The sequence below is a fragment of the Somniosus microcephalus genome, chromosome 1 (assembly GCF_052327205.1).
Source record: "Somniosus microcephalus isolate GS21.2 chromosome 1, FLI_Smic_1.0, whole genome shotgun sequence".
In the NCBI taxonomy this organism is placed as follows: Eukaryota; Metazoa; Chordata; class Chondrichthyes; order Squaliformes; family Somniosidae; genus Somniosus; species Somniosus microcephalus.
This window is the reverse complement of record NC_140987.1, coordinates 169168263-169183135: the sequence shown is the minus strand read 5'-3', so window position 1 is coordinate 169183135 and position 14873 is coordinate 169168263. Positions and strand designations below refer to the sequence as shown.

General features: G+C 49.5%; 1 protein-coding gene across 10 annotated transcripts in view; it reads right to left on the bottom strand.

Annotated features, from left to right (window-relative positions):
* The window catches only part of epb41l4a (erythrocyte membrane protein band 4.1 like 4A), a 474019-nt gene that overhangs the window by 32959 nt on the left and 426187 nt on the right, over positions 1-14873 (bottom strand). For all 10 annotated transcript variants that reach the window (XR_015078320.1, XM_085987237.1, XM_085987283.1 and 7 more), the window contains one exon: positions 3441-3509. Coding sequence is in view for 9 of the 10 variants with exons in the window: in XM_085987237.1 (XP_085843363.1) it covers positions 3441-3509 (69 nt within the window). In the remaining variant the exon portion in view is untranslated. The remainder of the gene's footprint in view (positions 1-3440; positions 3510-14873) is intronic.

The window sequence follows — 14873 nt, the reverse complement described above, 5'->3', positions numbered from 1 at the left end:
GTGTGCACCGTTGTGCCCTGGCGCCGAACCGTGCGTGGTAGTAGCAGTAGCCCGGGTTTGTGGGGCGCGAAGGCCCCGTGGGCCCCGTGGCTGGGCCTTGTGGCCGCGTGGTGGCCGGTGAGGGGCGCGCCCAGGCTGTGGCTGCCAGGTCCAGAGCGACGTCGCGGCTGGAGTGAGCGGACAGCAGCTTGTCGGCCTCGTCGGCCAGGGCTTCTAGGTCCGTGAGGCCGGACGCCACGATCGCTGGGCGGATGCTGGGAGGTAGCTGGCGGATGAACAGCGTGCGGAAGAGGGACCCGGGTGGGCTCTCGTCGGTGAGTGAGAGCATGTGTGAGAGGAGGTCTGACGGTGAGGCGTCACCGAGGCCTGGAAGATCGAGGAGGCGGCAGTTTCGCTGGTATGTCGAGGTCGGAAATTTTTTAAGGAGCGCGGCCTTAAGATGTGCATACTTGCCCTCCTCTGGTGAGTTCTGCAGCGCTATCCAGACCTTCGTGACTGTGGAGCTACCGAGTGATGCGACGAGGTAGTCATACTTCGTCCCATCTGTGGTGATGTGTCGCAGCCGGAATCGGGACTCAGCTTGGAGGAACCAGGCTTCGGGCTGGTTTTCCCAAAACTCCGGCAGTTTCACGGAAACTGCGTTCGTGTCCGCCATTGCAGTGCTCGGAATACGTTCTGAGCGTCGGAGTCACCAATGTTGCGGCTGCCGCGGAACACGAATGGAGGCCGAACCGATCTGAGGAACTCATGGCTTTTATTACATTCTCTTGAGAGATGGCTGCCCCAGCTCCTCTCTCTGCTAAACCCGAAAACAGACTGAGGGCGACACCCGCCGCATTTGAGTACACACTGAGGGCGACGCCCGCTCCTTTGTCATGCCTTAAAGGCAGCATGCTTCTTAAAGGCAAGGTGCCCGATTTATTGTCCACGGACGGAAAAGTGGATTGCGCCCGTTTAGGTGGCGATCCGCCACAGCATCCTTATTGTCATCCTTGCCGGGACTAGCTAACTCATTACAGACCATCTTAGGACTGGAGAACCTGGGACTTTTCTGGTCTGTATAGCTCGGGACTGGATCCATTGAGTATATTTACCCACATAGTATTCAGGGGTTCCAGGATGATGGTATTCTATGGGATCCTTCTACTTAATAAAATTAGATTCAAGTGACGCTATCAAGACTACTAGTTATCCTGACTCTTACAGTCCCTTGTCTGTTTGATAAATAATAATACTCATGTTCACATGAAAGCTCCGATTAACAGTACAATCCACATCTGATTCTGGGACATAGCTAATGGCATCATTAAGTGGATATCTGGCTGAATAATTTAAAAATCTAGAAAGAATTCTCAGGCATTCATTAAAAAGTCACTTGATTTACAAGAAAAGTCAGGGACAGAAAAAGGAGATTCAACTAACCGTAGATAATTTTTCCAGTACTCTAGCTCTCTCATCACAGCATCCAGATGGATTGCAAACAACATTCAATGTTTTGAGGAACATAGGAACAGGAGTAGGCTATTTAGCCCCTCAAACCAGTTCCGCCATTCAGTGACATCATGGCTGATCTGCAACCTAACTCCATATACCCGCCTTTGCCCCATATTCCTTAATACCTTTGGTTAACAAAAAGCTATCAATCTCCGATTTAAAATTAACAATTGATCTAGCATCAATTGCCGTTTGCGGAAGAGAGTTCCAAACTTCTACCACCCTTTGTGTGTAGAAGGGTTTCCTAATTTCACTCCTGAAAGGTCTGGCTCTAACTTTTAGACTATGCCCCCTAGTCCTAGAATCCCCAACCAGCAGAAATAGTTTCTCTCTATCTACTCTATCTGTTCCACTTAATATCTTGAAAACGTCGATCAAATCACCTCTGAGCCTTCTAAATTCCAGGGAATATAACCCTAGTTTGTGTAATCTCTCCTCATAATTTAACCCCTGGAGTCCGGGTATCATTCTGGTAAACCTACCTTGCACTCACTCCCTCCAAGGCCAATATATCCTTCCTAAGGTGTGGTGCCCAGAACTGCTCACAGTACTCCAGGTGTGGTCTAACTGGGGTTTTGTATAGCTGCAGCATAACTTCTACCCCCTTGTATTCTAGTCCTCTAGATATAAAGGTCAGCATTCCATTAGCCTTTTTGATTATTTTCTGTACCTGTTCATGACATTTTAATGATCTATGTACCTGGACCCCCAAATCTCTTTAAACCTCCACTGTTTTTAGCTTTTCACCATTTAGAAAGTACTCTGTTCTATCCTTTTTAGGTCCAAAGTGCATCCATCTGCCACAGTTTTGCCCATTCACTTAATCTATCAATATCTCTTTGTAATTTTATGCTTTCATCTAGACTGCCTACAATGCCACCTATCTTTGTGTCATCAGCAAATTTGGATATGTGGCTTTCTATCCCATTATCTAAGTCGTTAATAAATACAGTGGATAGTTGAGGCCCCAACACAGATCCCTGTGGGACACCACTAGTCATATCCTGTCAATTTGAGTACCCACCCATTATCCCTACTCTCTGTCTCCTACTGCTCAGCCAATTTCTTAATCAGGTCGATAATTTGCCCTCAATTCCATGGGCTTCAACCTTAGCCAACAGTCTCTTATGAGGAACTTTATCAAATGCCTTCTGGAAGTCCATATAAATAACATATATAGACATTCCCCTGTCCATTACTTTAGTCACCTCTTCAAAAAATTCAATCAGGTTCTAGATTCTAACACCCTGCTTGGCAGACCAGTCCAAAGAGTTAGAAGTTTGTGGACTGAAAACACAGCTTTAACCAACTGCAAGTGCAGAAACTGGGCCATTGGGTGAGTACTGCATCTCCATTATAACAACATCTTGGGAACAAACATAACATGTTAACTTTAATATGTAAGGACTTAAAGGACTTGCATTTCTATAGTGCCTTTCACGGCCACCAGACGTCCCAAAGCGCTTTACAGCCAATGAAGTACTTTTGGAATGTAGTCACTGTTGTAATGTAGGAAACATCCTTGTGCATTGAATGGGTATTTACTTTTAATAATTGAATGATTATTGTAGTTTTGTCTGTTTCTGCAGCTATCAGCATTCTATATTTCTACCATTTACGATATTTTTGGTATTTTATCCAATACTCATTTCCAGTTGCATTTTAAAGGAAGGACATTTGGAAAGGTTCCGATACCAATAATTAGTGCAGACAACACCTTGTAGATTAATACATAATAATAATCCCTTCAATAAAAAATAATTTTATAGTCCTATTTTAAACGCTCTTTAAATTCATCTACGCCTAGGCTAGGGTAGTTTAGTTTAAAAAATGGAACTACTTCGAAGATATAGTTCTGTCCTTTGGTTGACATGATCTACGACACACAATAAGGCACAGCAAATGAACAGCAACTACATCAGGTTGTATAAACTGAACAAACTCACTCTACTTTGGTGTATGGTATCTCTTTCAGCTCTTTTTCTGTTAAGCCAATTGGATCCACCAGTTCCCGTCTAGAAAACAGAATTCAGGAGAAAATGTAAGCTATTCCAATAGCAATGTACATGTAAACTTTATTTCAACAAAACAGTCATAGGAATTTAAAGAAAAAAAGCCTATTTGTCTTAACAAGACAGCTCCACTTTTTATGCATCTCAATTATACTTTTCCCATTATATCCCTCAATAGCCCATTCTGAAGACTGCAGGTGCTGCTACTTTTTCCTCGTCTCCTCTGAGATCGATTGCCATTTGAACAAGGTATAGGAGGGCTCACAAACCGCTGAGTATGGTACAAATACTGGCTTCCTGCAGGCATACATACCACTCACTGGCCGTAACAGCCGCATATATAGCAGTATTTCTGCAGAAAGCACGGGAGCCCCACAGAAATGTCCCCAAAACCGAGAGGGAGCAGAGAGCGGGTGGGCGGAAGCGGTGCCTACCCCGAGGTAGAGCCAGAAGCCCAGCTGAGACAAATTCCATCCTAATTTCTAGCCCCCTTTTTCCCCCAAGGTGCCAAAGTTATGCCCCAAAAAGAAGAGGAAGTTCTACCCTCCGATTTCTTTGACTATTCTATCACTCTCCCCAACTCAAATGTTTCCAATGTCTTGTTCGGAGTCCTCATCTTCTTGTAAAAGTGTTCTCAGATATTCTTCTATATGAAAGATACTGTAAAAATGCAAGTTGATTTGTTGTTGATCTGCATCATTGCATCCTCAGCACCACCTTTCTAATGGAATGTTGTTCAGCCATCTGTATGTCATATAAGTGATTGAAAGTGCACCCTACATTAATGCTACCCACCCACACTGAGAAATAATCCCTATAGCAAACAAATAAAGTGCCTGTGTGTACCAGACTCAAGCTGCACTATCCCAACATTGAAGTTTGTGGGTTTAGCCCTAATTTTGGAATTCATGTTTTAGAAGTTTTGGCCTAGAAATTCAGTATAGCCACTTTTGGGGCGGTAAAGTCGGGCGGCTGCTAAAGTTTGCACCCGGCGCAAAGTCGCGCCCCCTTCGCCGATATTCAGTCGCATCGCCCCAAGACGTTGCTGCTGCGCTAAAACAGGCGATGCACGACTATCTTTAGGCGCTATGCCGGCGGTGCTGAGCGATACCCCCGAGGCCGGGCGCAGCGCCGGTGCGGCGAGTTCTTGATTGACGGCAGACACTCTGGCGCCGGTCAGCTCTTAAAGGGGGAGGGTGGATTTGTTTGCCTGCCACGCCCTGCACACTGCAGCCCTCAACCTAGGCCTGACCACTTCAGCTTCACCTGCACAACGCCCAGGGCTATGGAGAAGGCCAGGGAGAGAGCGCAGCGCTTCAGCGACGGTGACCTGAGGCTGCTGGTTGGCGGAGTGGAGTGCAGGCGCCATGTTCTGTTCCCAGAAGGTGGCAAGAGGCCGCTGCCCAGCGCCTACCGGAAAGCCTGGAGGGCGGTCTCCAACAGGGTGTCTTCCAACAGCGTGGTTGCCAGGACTCCTGTGCAATGCCGGAAGAAGTTCAACGACCTCACTCGGGTTGTCAGGGTGAGTACCCTTTCCAGTGTCCTCCTCATCCTTGCACGTGCACCTCACTTTATCGGCAAAGGGACCTGAAAGCCCTAATGGCCAGCCCTCATCCAGCAGCTATGGGACTGGCATGAAAATCACTTGCACATTCAGCACTTTACACACTGTACAAGCTATTCGACCATGGGAGGCATTGCAGACAAGATCAGGGCTACACACTGTACAAGCTATTCGACCATGGGAGGCAGTGCAGACAAGATCAGGGCTTCACACTGTACTTAGAGGCCATCCTTTCTCTTGCAGGCCAAGGTGGCGCACAACCGGCGCAACCGAACTGAGACCGGGGGAGGCCGTCCTGACCTCAAAGAGCTCTCCGACCTCGACCAGCGTGTGGAGCGCATTATGGCAGGCCGGCTGATTGGCCCCGTCGCCAGTGGAGATGCCGACCCTGTTCTGGGCACCAATGGTAAGGGCATCACCTTTTGGACCTCTCTCATTCCACTTGCGCATGAGATCAGCATCCTTTGCCACTGTCCGACCAATGCGGTGAATGGCAGCACTCATGCCTCCCTCGCTGCCGCCCTGTCCTCACTCTAAAGCTACTGTTGTGCCTTCCTGCTTTCAGATGGTGAATCATCAGGTGAGGAGGCGGGCTCTCAAGCTGCCACTGTCAGCCCTTCGGAAGACGAGGAGGAGGAAGAGGAAGCCGGACCATCAGTGCCACCCTCAGCCGCGCCAGCCCATGGCGATGTAGGGGACACGTCTTCCCTGGAGGGGAGCCGGGGGGGAAGGGTCGGAGGAGAGTGAAGCTCCGGGGCCCAGCGGCCTGCAGCAACGCGGGAGGGATGGGGAAGCTCGGCGGACTTCTCCCCAGAGGGTGAGTGCGGCCTCCAGTCCTGCGGCGGTGAGCGCAGAGGAGGTGCGGCTCCTGGAGGAAATGGCCGTCCAGGCTGAGCGCAGGCACAATGAGCTCATGGCTGCAGTGGCAAGGATGCCTGACTACATTGAGTCTTTGTCAAGGAATGTGCAGCAATTTGGAGCAGCACAGGCCAGGAGTCTGCAGGACTTCGCGGCAGCACAGGCGGCTTCGAGCCAAGTGCTCAGTCGTGCCGTCCATTCACTGGCTGTTGTCATGCGGACACAGACCAGGGCCACACGGGCACTAACTGCTGCCACCCTCGCTGGATCAGCCAGGCATCGCCACGGCACCCGCCGCGCAGCAGCAGCCCAGCAGTCTGTCCTTCAGCTGTTTGTTGCGCATGCTGCAGTGCTGGCCCGTGCGAGTGCCACTGTATCAGGCGACCAGCGAGCACCTGTGATCTGCCAGGTTGGCACCATTCCTGCAGCCGACACTGCCACTCCGCCATTGCAGCTGCCACGAGCTGCTGGACAGACTGCTGCCGCCCAGCCAGAGTTGGAGCAATCAGCAGCCGGCCACTCCAAGGCCAGAGCTGGTGCAGGCCGACCCCCAAGGGCATCTGCCGTCACGCCATCTGCCCCTCAGCAGCCTTCCCCCAGCCTTGCTGCAGCCACTGGGCTCCCATTGAGGAGGAGCTGCAGGGCCGGCAGGGGCCAGGCAAGGATGCGAAAGGCATCGCCCTTGCAGGGCAAAAAGTAGAAGGTATGCTCAAATGCCTGTTGTGTTTTTGTAAGGCCGAGACTGGTGTCTTTCTTTCTTTTTGTAAGGCCGAGACTGGTGCAGTTGTGTTTTTGTAAGGCCAAGACTGGTAGTTTTGTGTTTTTGGAGGGGGCTTCTCCACATGAGGATGTAATGTGGGAAGGGCAGAGGTTTTCAATAAATTATTGTTGTTAAATTGCACTGTGCATGGTTTTTTGGTTAAGTCCTGGTTGCCCTGCTCGGCTGAGGGCTTGTGGAGCGGCTACATTCATCTGCTGACATTGGCACAAGCCATTCCCTGAGAGGGGGCCTAGAACCGACGTTCAATAAGCTGGCGACGGGCGGCCCTTGCACTTTCTGCCTCCCTCCTGTGCTGGTCCTCCTCCTCCTCCTCCTCCTCCTCAGGTGGTCCTCCAATCTCTGGTGGCAGTGGTTGAGTCCTGCGGATAGCCAGGTTGTGCAGCATGCAGCAAACGACCACGAAATGGGAGACTCGCTCCGGCGAATATTGTAGGGCTCCACCGGAACGATCCAGACAGCGGAACCGTTGCTTCAGGACGCCGATTGTTTGTTCGATGATGTTCCTGGTCGCTTGATGGCTATCGTTGTATCCCTCTTCAGCAGGGGTGCTGGGCGCACGGAGCGGGGTCATCAGCCAGGTACACAAAGGATAGCCTTTGTCCCCGATAAGCCATCCTCGTGGGTGAGGCTGGGCCTCGAACATGTCTGCCACAGAAGTCTGTCGCAGGATGAAGGCATCGTGGCTGCTGCCTGGAAAGCGGGCATTGACAGCTAGGATGAGCTGCCTGTGGTCACACACCAGCTGGACGTTCAGCGAATGGTAGCCCTTCCGGTTGCGGTAATCGTCTGCATTCTCCAGAGGTGCCCGCAAAGCCACATGCGTGCAGTCAATTGCGCCCTGCACCATGGGGAAGCCCGCGAATGCTGCAAAGCCCATTGCACGCTGTTGCTGCTTGGCAAGGGCCATGGAGAAGGAGATGAACTGACGTCTCCTTTTGAAAAGGGCATTGGTGACCTGGCGGATGCAGCAATGCACGGCGAACTGAGAGATGTTGGCAATGTCCCCAGCAGCGGATTGGAAGGAGCCGGTGGCATAGAAGTTGAGAGCCACCGTCACCTTCACTGCCACCGACAGAGACGTCCTGCACCTCAGCTGTGGCTGCAGATCACCGCCAAGCAGGTGGCAGATCTCTGTGACCACCTCCCTTCGGAATCGCAGCCTCCGAACACACTGCTCTTCAGACATGTTGAGATAGGAGAACTGCTGGCGGTATACCCTGGGTGGGTAAGGCCTCCTTTGCCGACGCCTGTTGCCCCCTCTCCGTCTAGCCAGGGCTGCCACTCTCTCACGGCGTCTGTGAGCCCTTTGGATGTAATTGAGAAAGCCAGCGTTTACACCCATTGCAGCCGCCATAATATGCTGGCAAACAATGAGATGTCAATGAAGGCAAAGACAAGTGGAAAGCTGTGGCCTGAAGCCACAAGTACCGGTCCGAGTGATGAGCCAAAGCAGAAAGCTCTCTACCTTGGTCTCTCTGCAAAGATCCGTCTCTCAAGAAGGAGTGCAGCGAAATGGCAGCCTTTTATAGTGCAGGAGGAGTGCCCTTTAATTTGCGCCCCCCGCGCCCCGCATCGACTGAGCACCGTTCCACTGTAACAGTCGCTAGGGGCGCCAAGCGCACAATGGGGCAAAGTGACTGAATTTCCGGTTTGGGGCGCACAAAGGGCGTTGCACGAGGAAATGACGTCAGGATCTGCGCGCGCAGCTGAGCGCGCGCAAAGACTTTGCGCCGCCGCTAAATCTTGAGTGAAGTTGGGGCGAGGCGCAGCTCGCGCTGCGCCCGGCCGCTAGCCGCCTAGCGCCCGACATCTACTCCTCCTAAGGCGCTACCGGCTGGCGCAACCAACTGAATTTCTAGGCCATTGTGTTTGATTGGTTTCAGAAGGCTTACTTGTACAATACAACATAATCTCTTGATTTGTACTCAATGTTACGATTCAGCTTTCCTCCAACACTTTAACCTTCTGTCCATGTAAAACAGCAATTTTCATAAGCAGGCCCACGTCTTCTCTGAACTGAAATGTGCACTGATATGCATGACTTTAAGGGAATAGTGTACTATAGGATTAACGACTACTCTTTTACCATTGTATTTTGCACTGGAGTTTACAAGGGTTGCCGACTACATTCTCCCATTCACTTCAAATATAAGTATTTATCACCTTGTCAGACCAAAACAATCAAGTTTACTGACAAGTGAGACAATTACACAGAAGCAGAAACACACAGCAAGAAACTAAGAATACAGTTTTTGGCTTGCTCATTACACAAATTTGGGCTAAAAATTGGACTGCACCCAAAAACGGACGCATTCAAAGGAATGCAGGCAGTATGCGACCTTCGTGCCGCCTGTTAATTATAATGATTGTAAGTGCTGAACAAGCTGCTGAGTGGCTGAAAGCTCAGCAGGGGGCCCAAGTTTGTGCGAGGCTAGCTCCAATTAAAGCTAGCCTCCACTTTTTAAAGGCAGTCTGCATCTCTTAAAAGGGAGGTGCATTCTGCCTGCAGCAGCTCATGCAACTAGCAGGGGTAGACAGTGCAAATGTCACAACAGGGGAGACACCGTGCACCAAGGTTCTCTGATGCAGCACTGGAGGCCTGGGTGCAGGAGGTGGAGAGGAGAGAGGTCCTATTTGCACAGAGGGCCAGGAGGCCCTCCAGGCAAACTCGAAAACGCCAATGGGAGCAGATAGTCATAGCTGTGAATGCCAGCAGTGTTACCCCGAGGAACTAGCTGCAGTGCAGGAAGAAGTTTAATGACCTCACACGAGTGGTCAAGGTCCATGAATTCATCTTCAAATGCCATATCCCACCATCTGCACCACTAACCTCACACACTGCTCAATGCACCACACCCCAATCACTCACCTACCAACAATCTCTACCAAACACGACTAATACCTCACATTCACAGCTTCACCTTGCCCTCACACACTTACAACTGTTGCAAGCCTCACACCCACATCTTGCACACACTGGCAGCTATTCAACTATGGCAGGCACATCACCCAAACACATTGCACTACACTCACTGACACACTTCTCTTGCAGGCAAAGGTGACACATAACAGGAGGGAGCAGCGGCAGACGGGAGGCAGCCAAGCCGCAATACAGAACTGCACCGACCTGAAGGAATCGATGCTTGACATTATTGGAGGGGCAGTGACGGAGAAGTTTAAGCTGTTGCTGATAATGACGGTATGGTCATACCTAATCCTCCTTCTCACATCCCACTTTCCCCTCATCCCACAATCTCTTCTGACTTACAAGCTGCAGATGGTGTAGGCATGCATCTCCTGCTTTCCCCGCACCACCTCACTCCATCACCACAACCTTATCCTTGTGCCTTTCTCCTTTCAGATACCCAAGAACTGCCACCAGGCCAGGCACTGGTGGAGGAGCAAAAAGACGGTGATGATGAAGACACAGCATCACTCGATTTCACACTCCCAGCCACCAGCTCAGATACCGAGACTTTGCGTACTTTAGAGGATAGATTAGATGTGGGATCTGCACGTGGTAAGACACGGGACACGAGTGGCCTGCAGTCAGGACAGGGGGAAAGGGTAGCGCAGATGCCAGCTCCCCAGAGGGCGAGTTCGCACACAAGTTCTGTTGCAGGGGACTCAGATGAGGACTTCAATGGGGCTGCCTACAGAAGAAGGCTGATGGGTATGCACACTGAAATGCTTGGTGCATTGTCAGGCCTGCCAGAAGCCTAAGTGCAATGTCAAGGAGCATGGAGGAGTCCAGCACCAACCTTATACAGGGCTTTGCGCAGAGCTTGGAGCCCATGATTTCCAGCATGGAATTGATGGCCAACTCCGTTACCGTACTTGTGGACCCAACCATAATGCAGGGTTTGATGGCCAATGTCTCAGCTTTCAGTGCAGCACAGGCGGAAGCAATCCAACATCAGAATGCTGCAATGGAAGTTCAGACTTCTGTCATGCAAGCGCAGGCTGCTCTCATGCAGGCTCAGCTTGCTGCCACGCAAGCTTAGACTGCTGCCATTGTGGCTGCATTTACCAGTGTGGAAAGGGGCTTGCAGGGTGTCACAGCAGTCCTGCAATCTGTCCTCCCAACAGATTACTAGGATTGCTGCAATGCTGTCCCGGGGGAGTGGCAGTGGCTCTGTGGAGCACGAACCTGCTGTCATCTCTCAAGAGGACAGCATTCGAGCTCCCACCACTGCCACTCCGCCAGTGCCCTTGTTGCCTGTCAGTCAGCCTAGACTGCTGCCACGTATGCCAAAGTGGTGCAGTCTACAGCCGGGCCTTCTAGGCCCAGGGCTGTTCGAGGTCATCCTGCAAGGCCACCTGCAGTCCCCCCCACTGGAAGTCAGCAGCCTTCCACCAGTCATGGTGTAACCACTGGGGCAGCACTTCGTAGGAGCACGAGGACAAGCAAAGGCACATGGAAGGTAGGCACCAAGGAAAAGCACAAGGGTGATTAATTGACTTTTTTATGTAATATTTGATGGCTTGATGTATAAAGTTGATTTTGAATGTTTGTTTTGTGGTGGCTTTCATTTCAGCATTGTGGCCAAGAGGACGCTGTGATGATCCATATCAGAGGGATGGTAAGATTTGGGATTATTGGTGAATATAGAATTCGGGTTGCGTTCACTGGAGCCACAGTCGGATGAGTCAATCATGGACAGCCGGACGGAACCCTTGAAGTCTGAAGCAATGCCTTCTCCACTTGCAGCACCGCTCCTCGTCACCTCACCAACTTTAAACAACTCTAGAATGCTCCAAACAGTTCCACGCACTTACACAGAGCCAGTAGAAATCAATCAGCAACTAACCTTAGCAGTTGCTGATCCCTTTAAAAAATGCTGGTGATGCTGAATGCATGCTCAGCTGTGTCAGGTTAACACAGGGCTCCAGTGTTGATGACGAAAATGGCAGCGCTGGCATCAAAGCAGCGTTGCACGCTGATTGACATCACAATCTGCATACTTCCGGCACACGCTCCTAATGCCCGCCCTATCGCCCGCATCAAGATGGCTTCCCACACGGCATGCACTAGAAGTGTGTGCGCGAACGCCATTTTCGGCATAAAACAGCACCCATAGCACCGAAAAATAGGGCGCTACGGAGCCAAATTTTTTGCCTAAACTGTTTCCAAAGAATAAAAGGTCCTGAAACTTCAGCAATTCCTTTCAATAACTTCTGAACTGAATTTCTGATGAATCATTGTGTGGCAAAGGATTCTATAGAGGCCCTCTACTTCAGCTTTCAGCTGGAACAGGCAGTGTGTAGCCAGGAACTCACGGTCCTAGAAAAACCCATGGCTGTTATTTAACTTTATTCCTCAAATCCAGCTTCATTCTTCCCAAAGTACTGAAACAGCCCTAGTCAAAGTAGCAAATGGCATCCTACGGGACTGTGACCATGGTGTATATTCTTCCTCTTCTGCCCATGGCATTTGGCATGGTTCATGAAAGCATCCTCCTCAAATGCCTGTCCTCTATTGACCCACTCAGTGACACTGCCATTGTATGGTTCAATCCTTATCTATCTGAATATTGCCAGAGTATCTTCATCTTCATCATCCCTACACAGTAACCTCTGAGGTTCCCCAATATTTTATGCTTAGCCCCCTCCTCTTCCTCATCTCCATGCTGTCCCACAGCAACATCATCCTCAGACATGGGGTTAGCTTCCACATTTGCACCAATAACACCCAGCTCTACCTCTCCATCACTTCTCCTGACTCCTCAATTGCCTCTGTGTTCTCAGATTGCTTGTCTGACATTCAGTCCTGGATAAATTTTGACTTCCAGTCAACATTGAGAAGATTGAAGCCATTATCTTCAGCCCACCAGACACTGTTGTCTCTTGTCACCAATTTAATTTTCTTTCTCTGTTGCTGTCTCAGGCTGAACTAGACGATATACAACCCCCGCATCCTGTTCAATTCTGAGCTAAGTTTTAGTCAGCATATCCTCTCCACCTCTACAATATTGTCCTCCTCTGCCGCTGAAACCCTTAGTCATGTTTTTGTAGCCTCTAGACTTGATTACTCCAACACTCTCCTTGCTGGCCTTCCGTCCTCCACTTTTCAAAACTCTAACTCTGCTGCACACTCTAAGACCCACTCACCTATCGCCCTTATCCTTCCTTATCCCCCAATGCTTCAAATTTTAAATCCTTGGCCTCGTCTTTAAATCCCACACTGGCTTTGCTCATCTCTTCCTCCTGCAACCACCTCAAACACTGTTGCTCTGACTCCAGCCTCTTCTGCATCCCTTCTTTCTTCACCCATTAGTGGCAGATCCTACTACAGGAAACTTTGTGATATCCGGCACCGACGGGACCAAGCTGTTGCCGATCTATCAAAACTGTCGGACATACAAAGTTAATGTTGAAGCATACGGAGGTTTTCATCTCCGTATCTGACAACAAACACTGTTGCTTAGCAACAGCTTGTAAACAGTCGGCCCGTACCTTGGAAGCGTCTCTGTAGCTTAGCAACAGCTTCAGAGAGACTTTCCAGAGCCCGACTGTTGAAAACAAAGCCACGAGAAGAAAAAAAACCTAACAGCACGGCTCCTGATTTCTGCCGGTAGATCGAGGTTTCCGGACATACAACCTCCGGATAAACCAAAGTTTCCTGTATCTGGAATTCCTTCCCTAAACCCCACCATCACCACTTCTCCTTTTAAAGCCTCCTCAAAATCCATTTCTTTGTGCAAGCTTTTTGTCACCTTTCCTATAATCTTCTTGGCTGGCTTTAGTGTCAATTTTCCAGATGCTTATCAGTGAAGCATGTTGGGTGTTAAACAATGCAAGTTGTTGTTTCTGGAACTCCAAAGGCAGGTTTCCTCTGAAACAGTTTCCTCAAAACAATGAGAGAATATGATATTAACCTCTTCTATTGTTCAAATAGTTATAAGCTGTAAACAGCAGTCTCTTGGCTGTCTGTTGAGTTGCTCGCTCTTGACACTTAGGGCCAATTTTCATCTTCAGGTGTAAGTCAGTTACACCTGAAGATGTTTTTCACTGCTTTTAAGGCTTGCCTGAATCTCAAGCGTAAATAGCACTCAATTCTCTGGTCTAAGATTATTCACATAATTATTCGTAACTCTAGGTGTAAATTTAGATTGGCACAGAGAGGACACAACTGGTAGGAGAAGAAAATTGTGTGCAAGTCAAATTTAAAGGAATGGGGAAAATCACAGGGGAGTATCACATTGGGGGAGGAGAACAAAATGCAGATAGTTTTTGGAGAGCCTTTAAATGCATCAATGGTGGCTGAAGGGGCCAGGGATTCGAAGTGGCAGGCCAAGATGAATGGAAAGGGAGCCCTAGGCGCAAGCAGGTGTCTGCAAATGATGTTTGAGGCTTTTCCTCTGTGGCACTCTACAGCACCTTCCCACAGATCAGCACTGCAGCATACCTACAAGAAGATCCAGCCAAGTTTCATGCCACAGCTAATCATTACGGCTTCTTTACATGGTAGATGTAGGTGCCCTTCCAGCAGATACCAGAGCTCAGCATCTACCTTGCTGCCAACCTAGACACTGAGAAGATGGGTCCCACGCTAACTCCCAGGTAGGTTTCCCAGTGTCTGCAGAATTGGTTGATGACAGCAAAATAATTAGGAATGCACATGTCACAGTGATACCACCAGAGCCTCCTGATGCAGTCTCCCTTGGGAAGATGAGCTTCCACCAACACATCTGCCTGTGAGGTATATTAGCATCCGCTCCAAGAGGATAAGGAGCATCTCATGGGCAACTTGACCTACCTGGCAGCACTCTGCAGCGCCTCCTCCAAACATATTAGTAAATTCTTCCTCTGATCAGTATGTTGCATATTCTTGTATAAACAGAAAATGTCCCAAGAAAATAAGGAGCTAGAAATTCCTGGCCTCTAGCAACATAAAGTTACCATTATCTGGAGGGAATTCAGGGTTGGATTCATTCTACAAATTCTTTGCCCTTTTTTTAATAGTTTCCAAACCCCCCCCCCGCACTCACATTAAAAGGGAAGGCTGGACTAGCAGAATTATATCATCCACCAGAAATTCCACCTGTTGTACATTATTTGCTGTTAACATAAAATGTCTTAATCCAAATGTACACTCTCGGGAGCCGCAAGCCTACATTTCGTTGTACTGCACTTGTGCACTAACAATGACAATAAAAGTTGA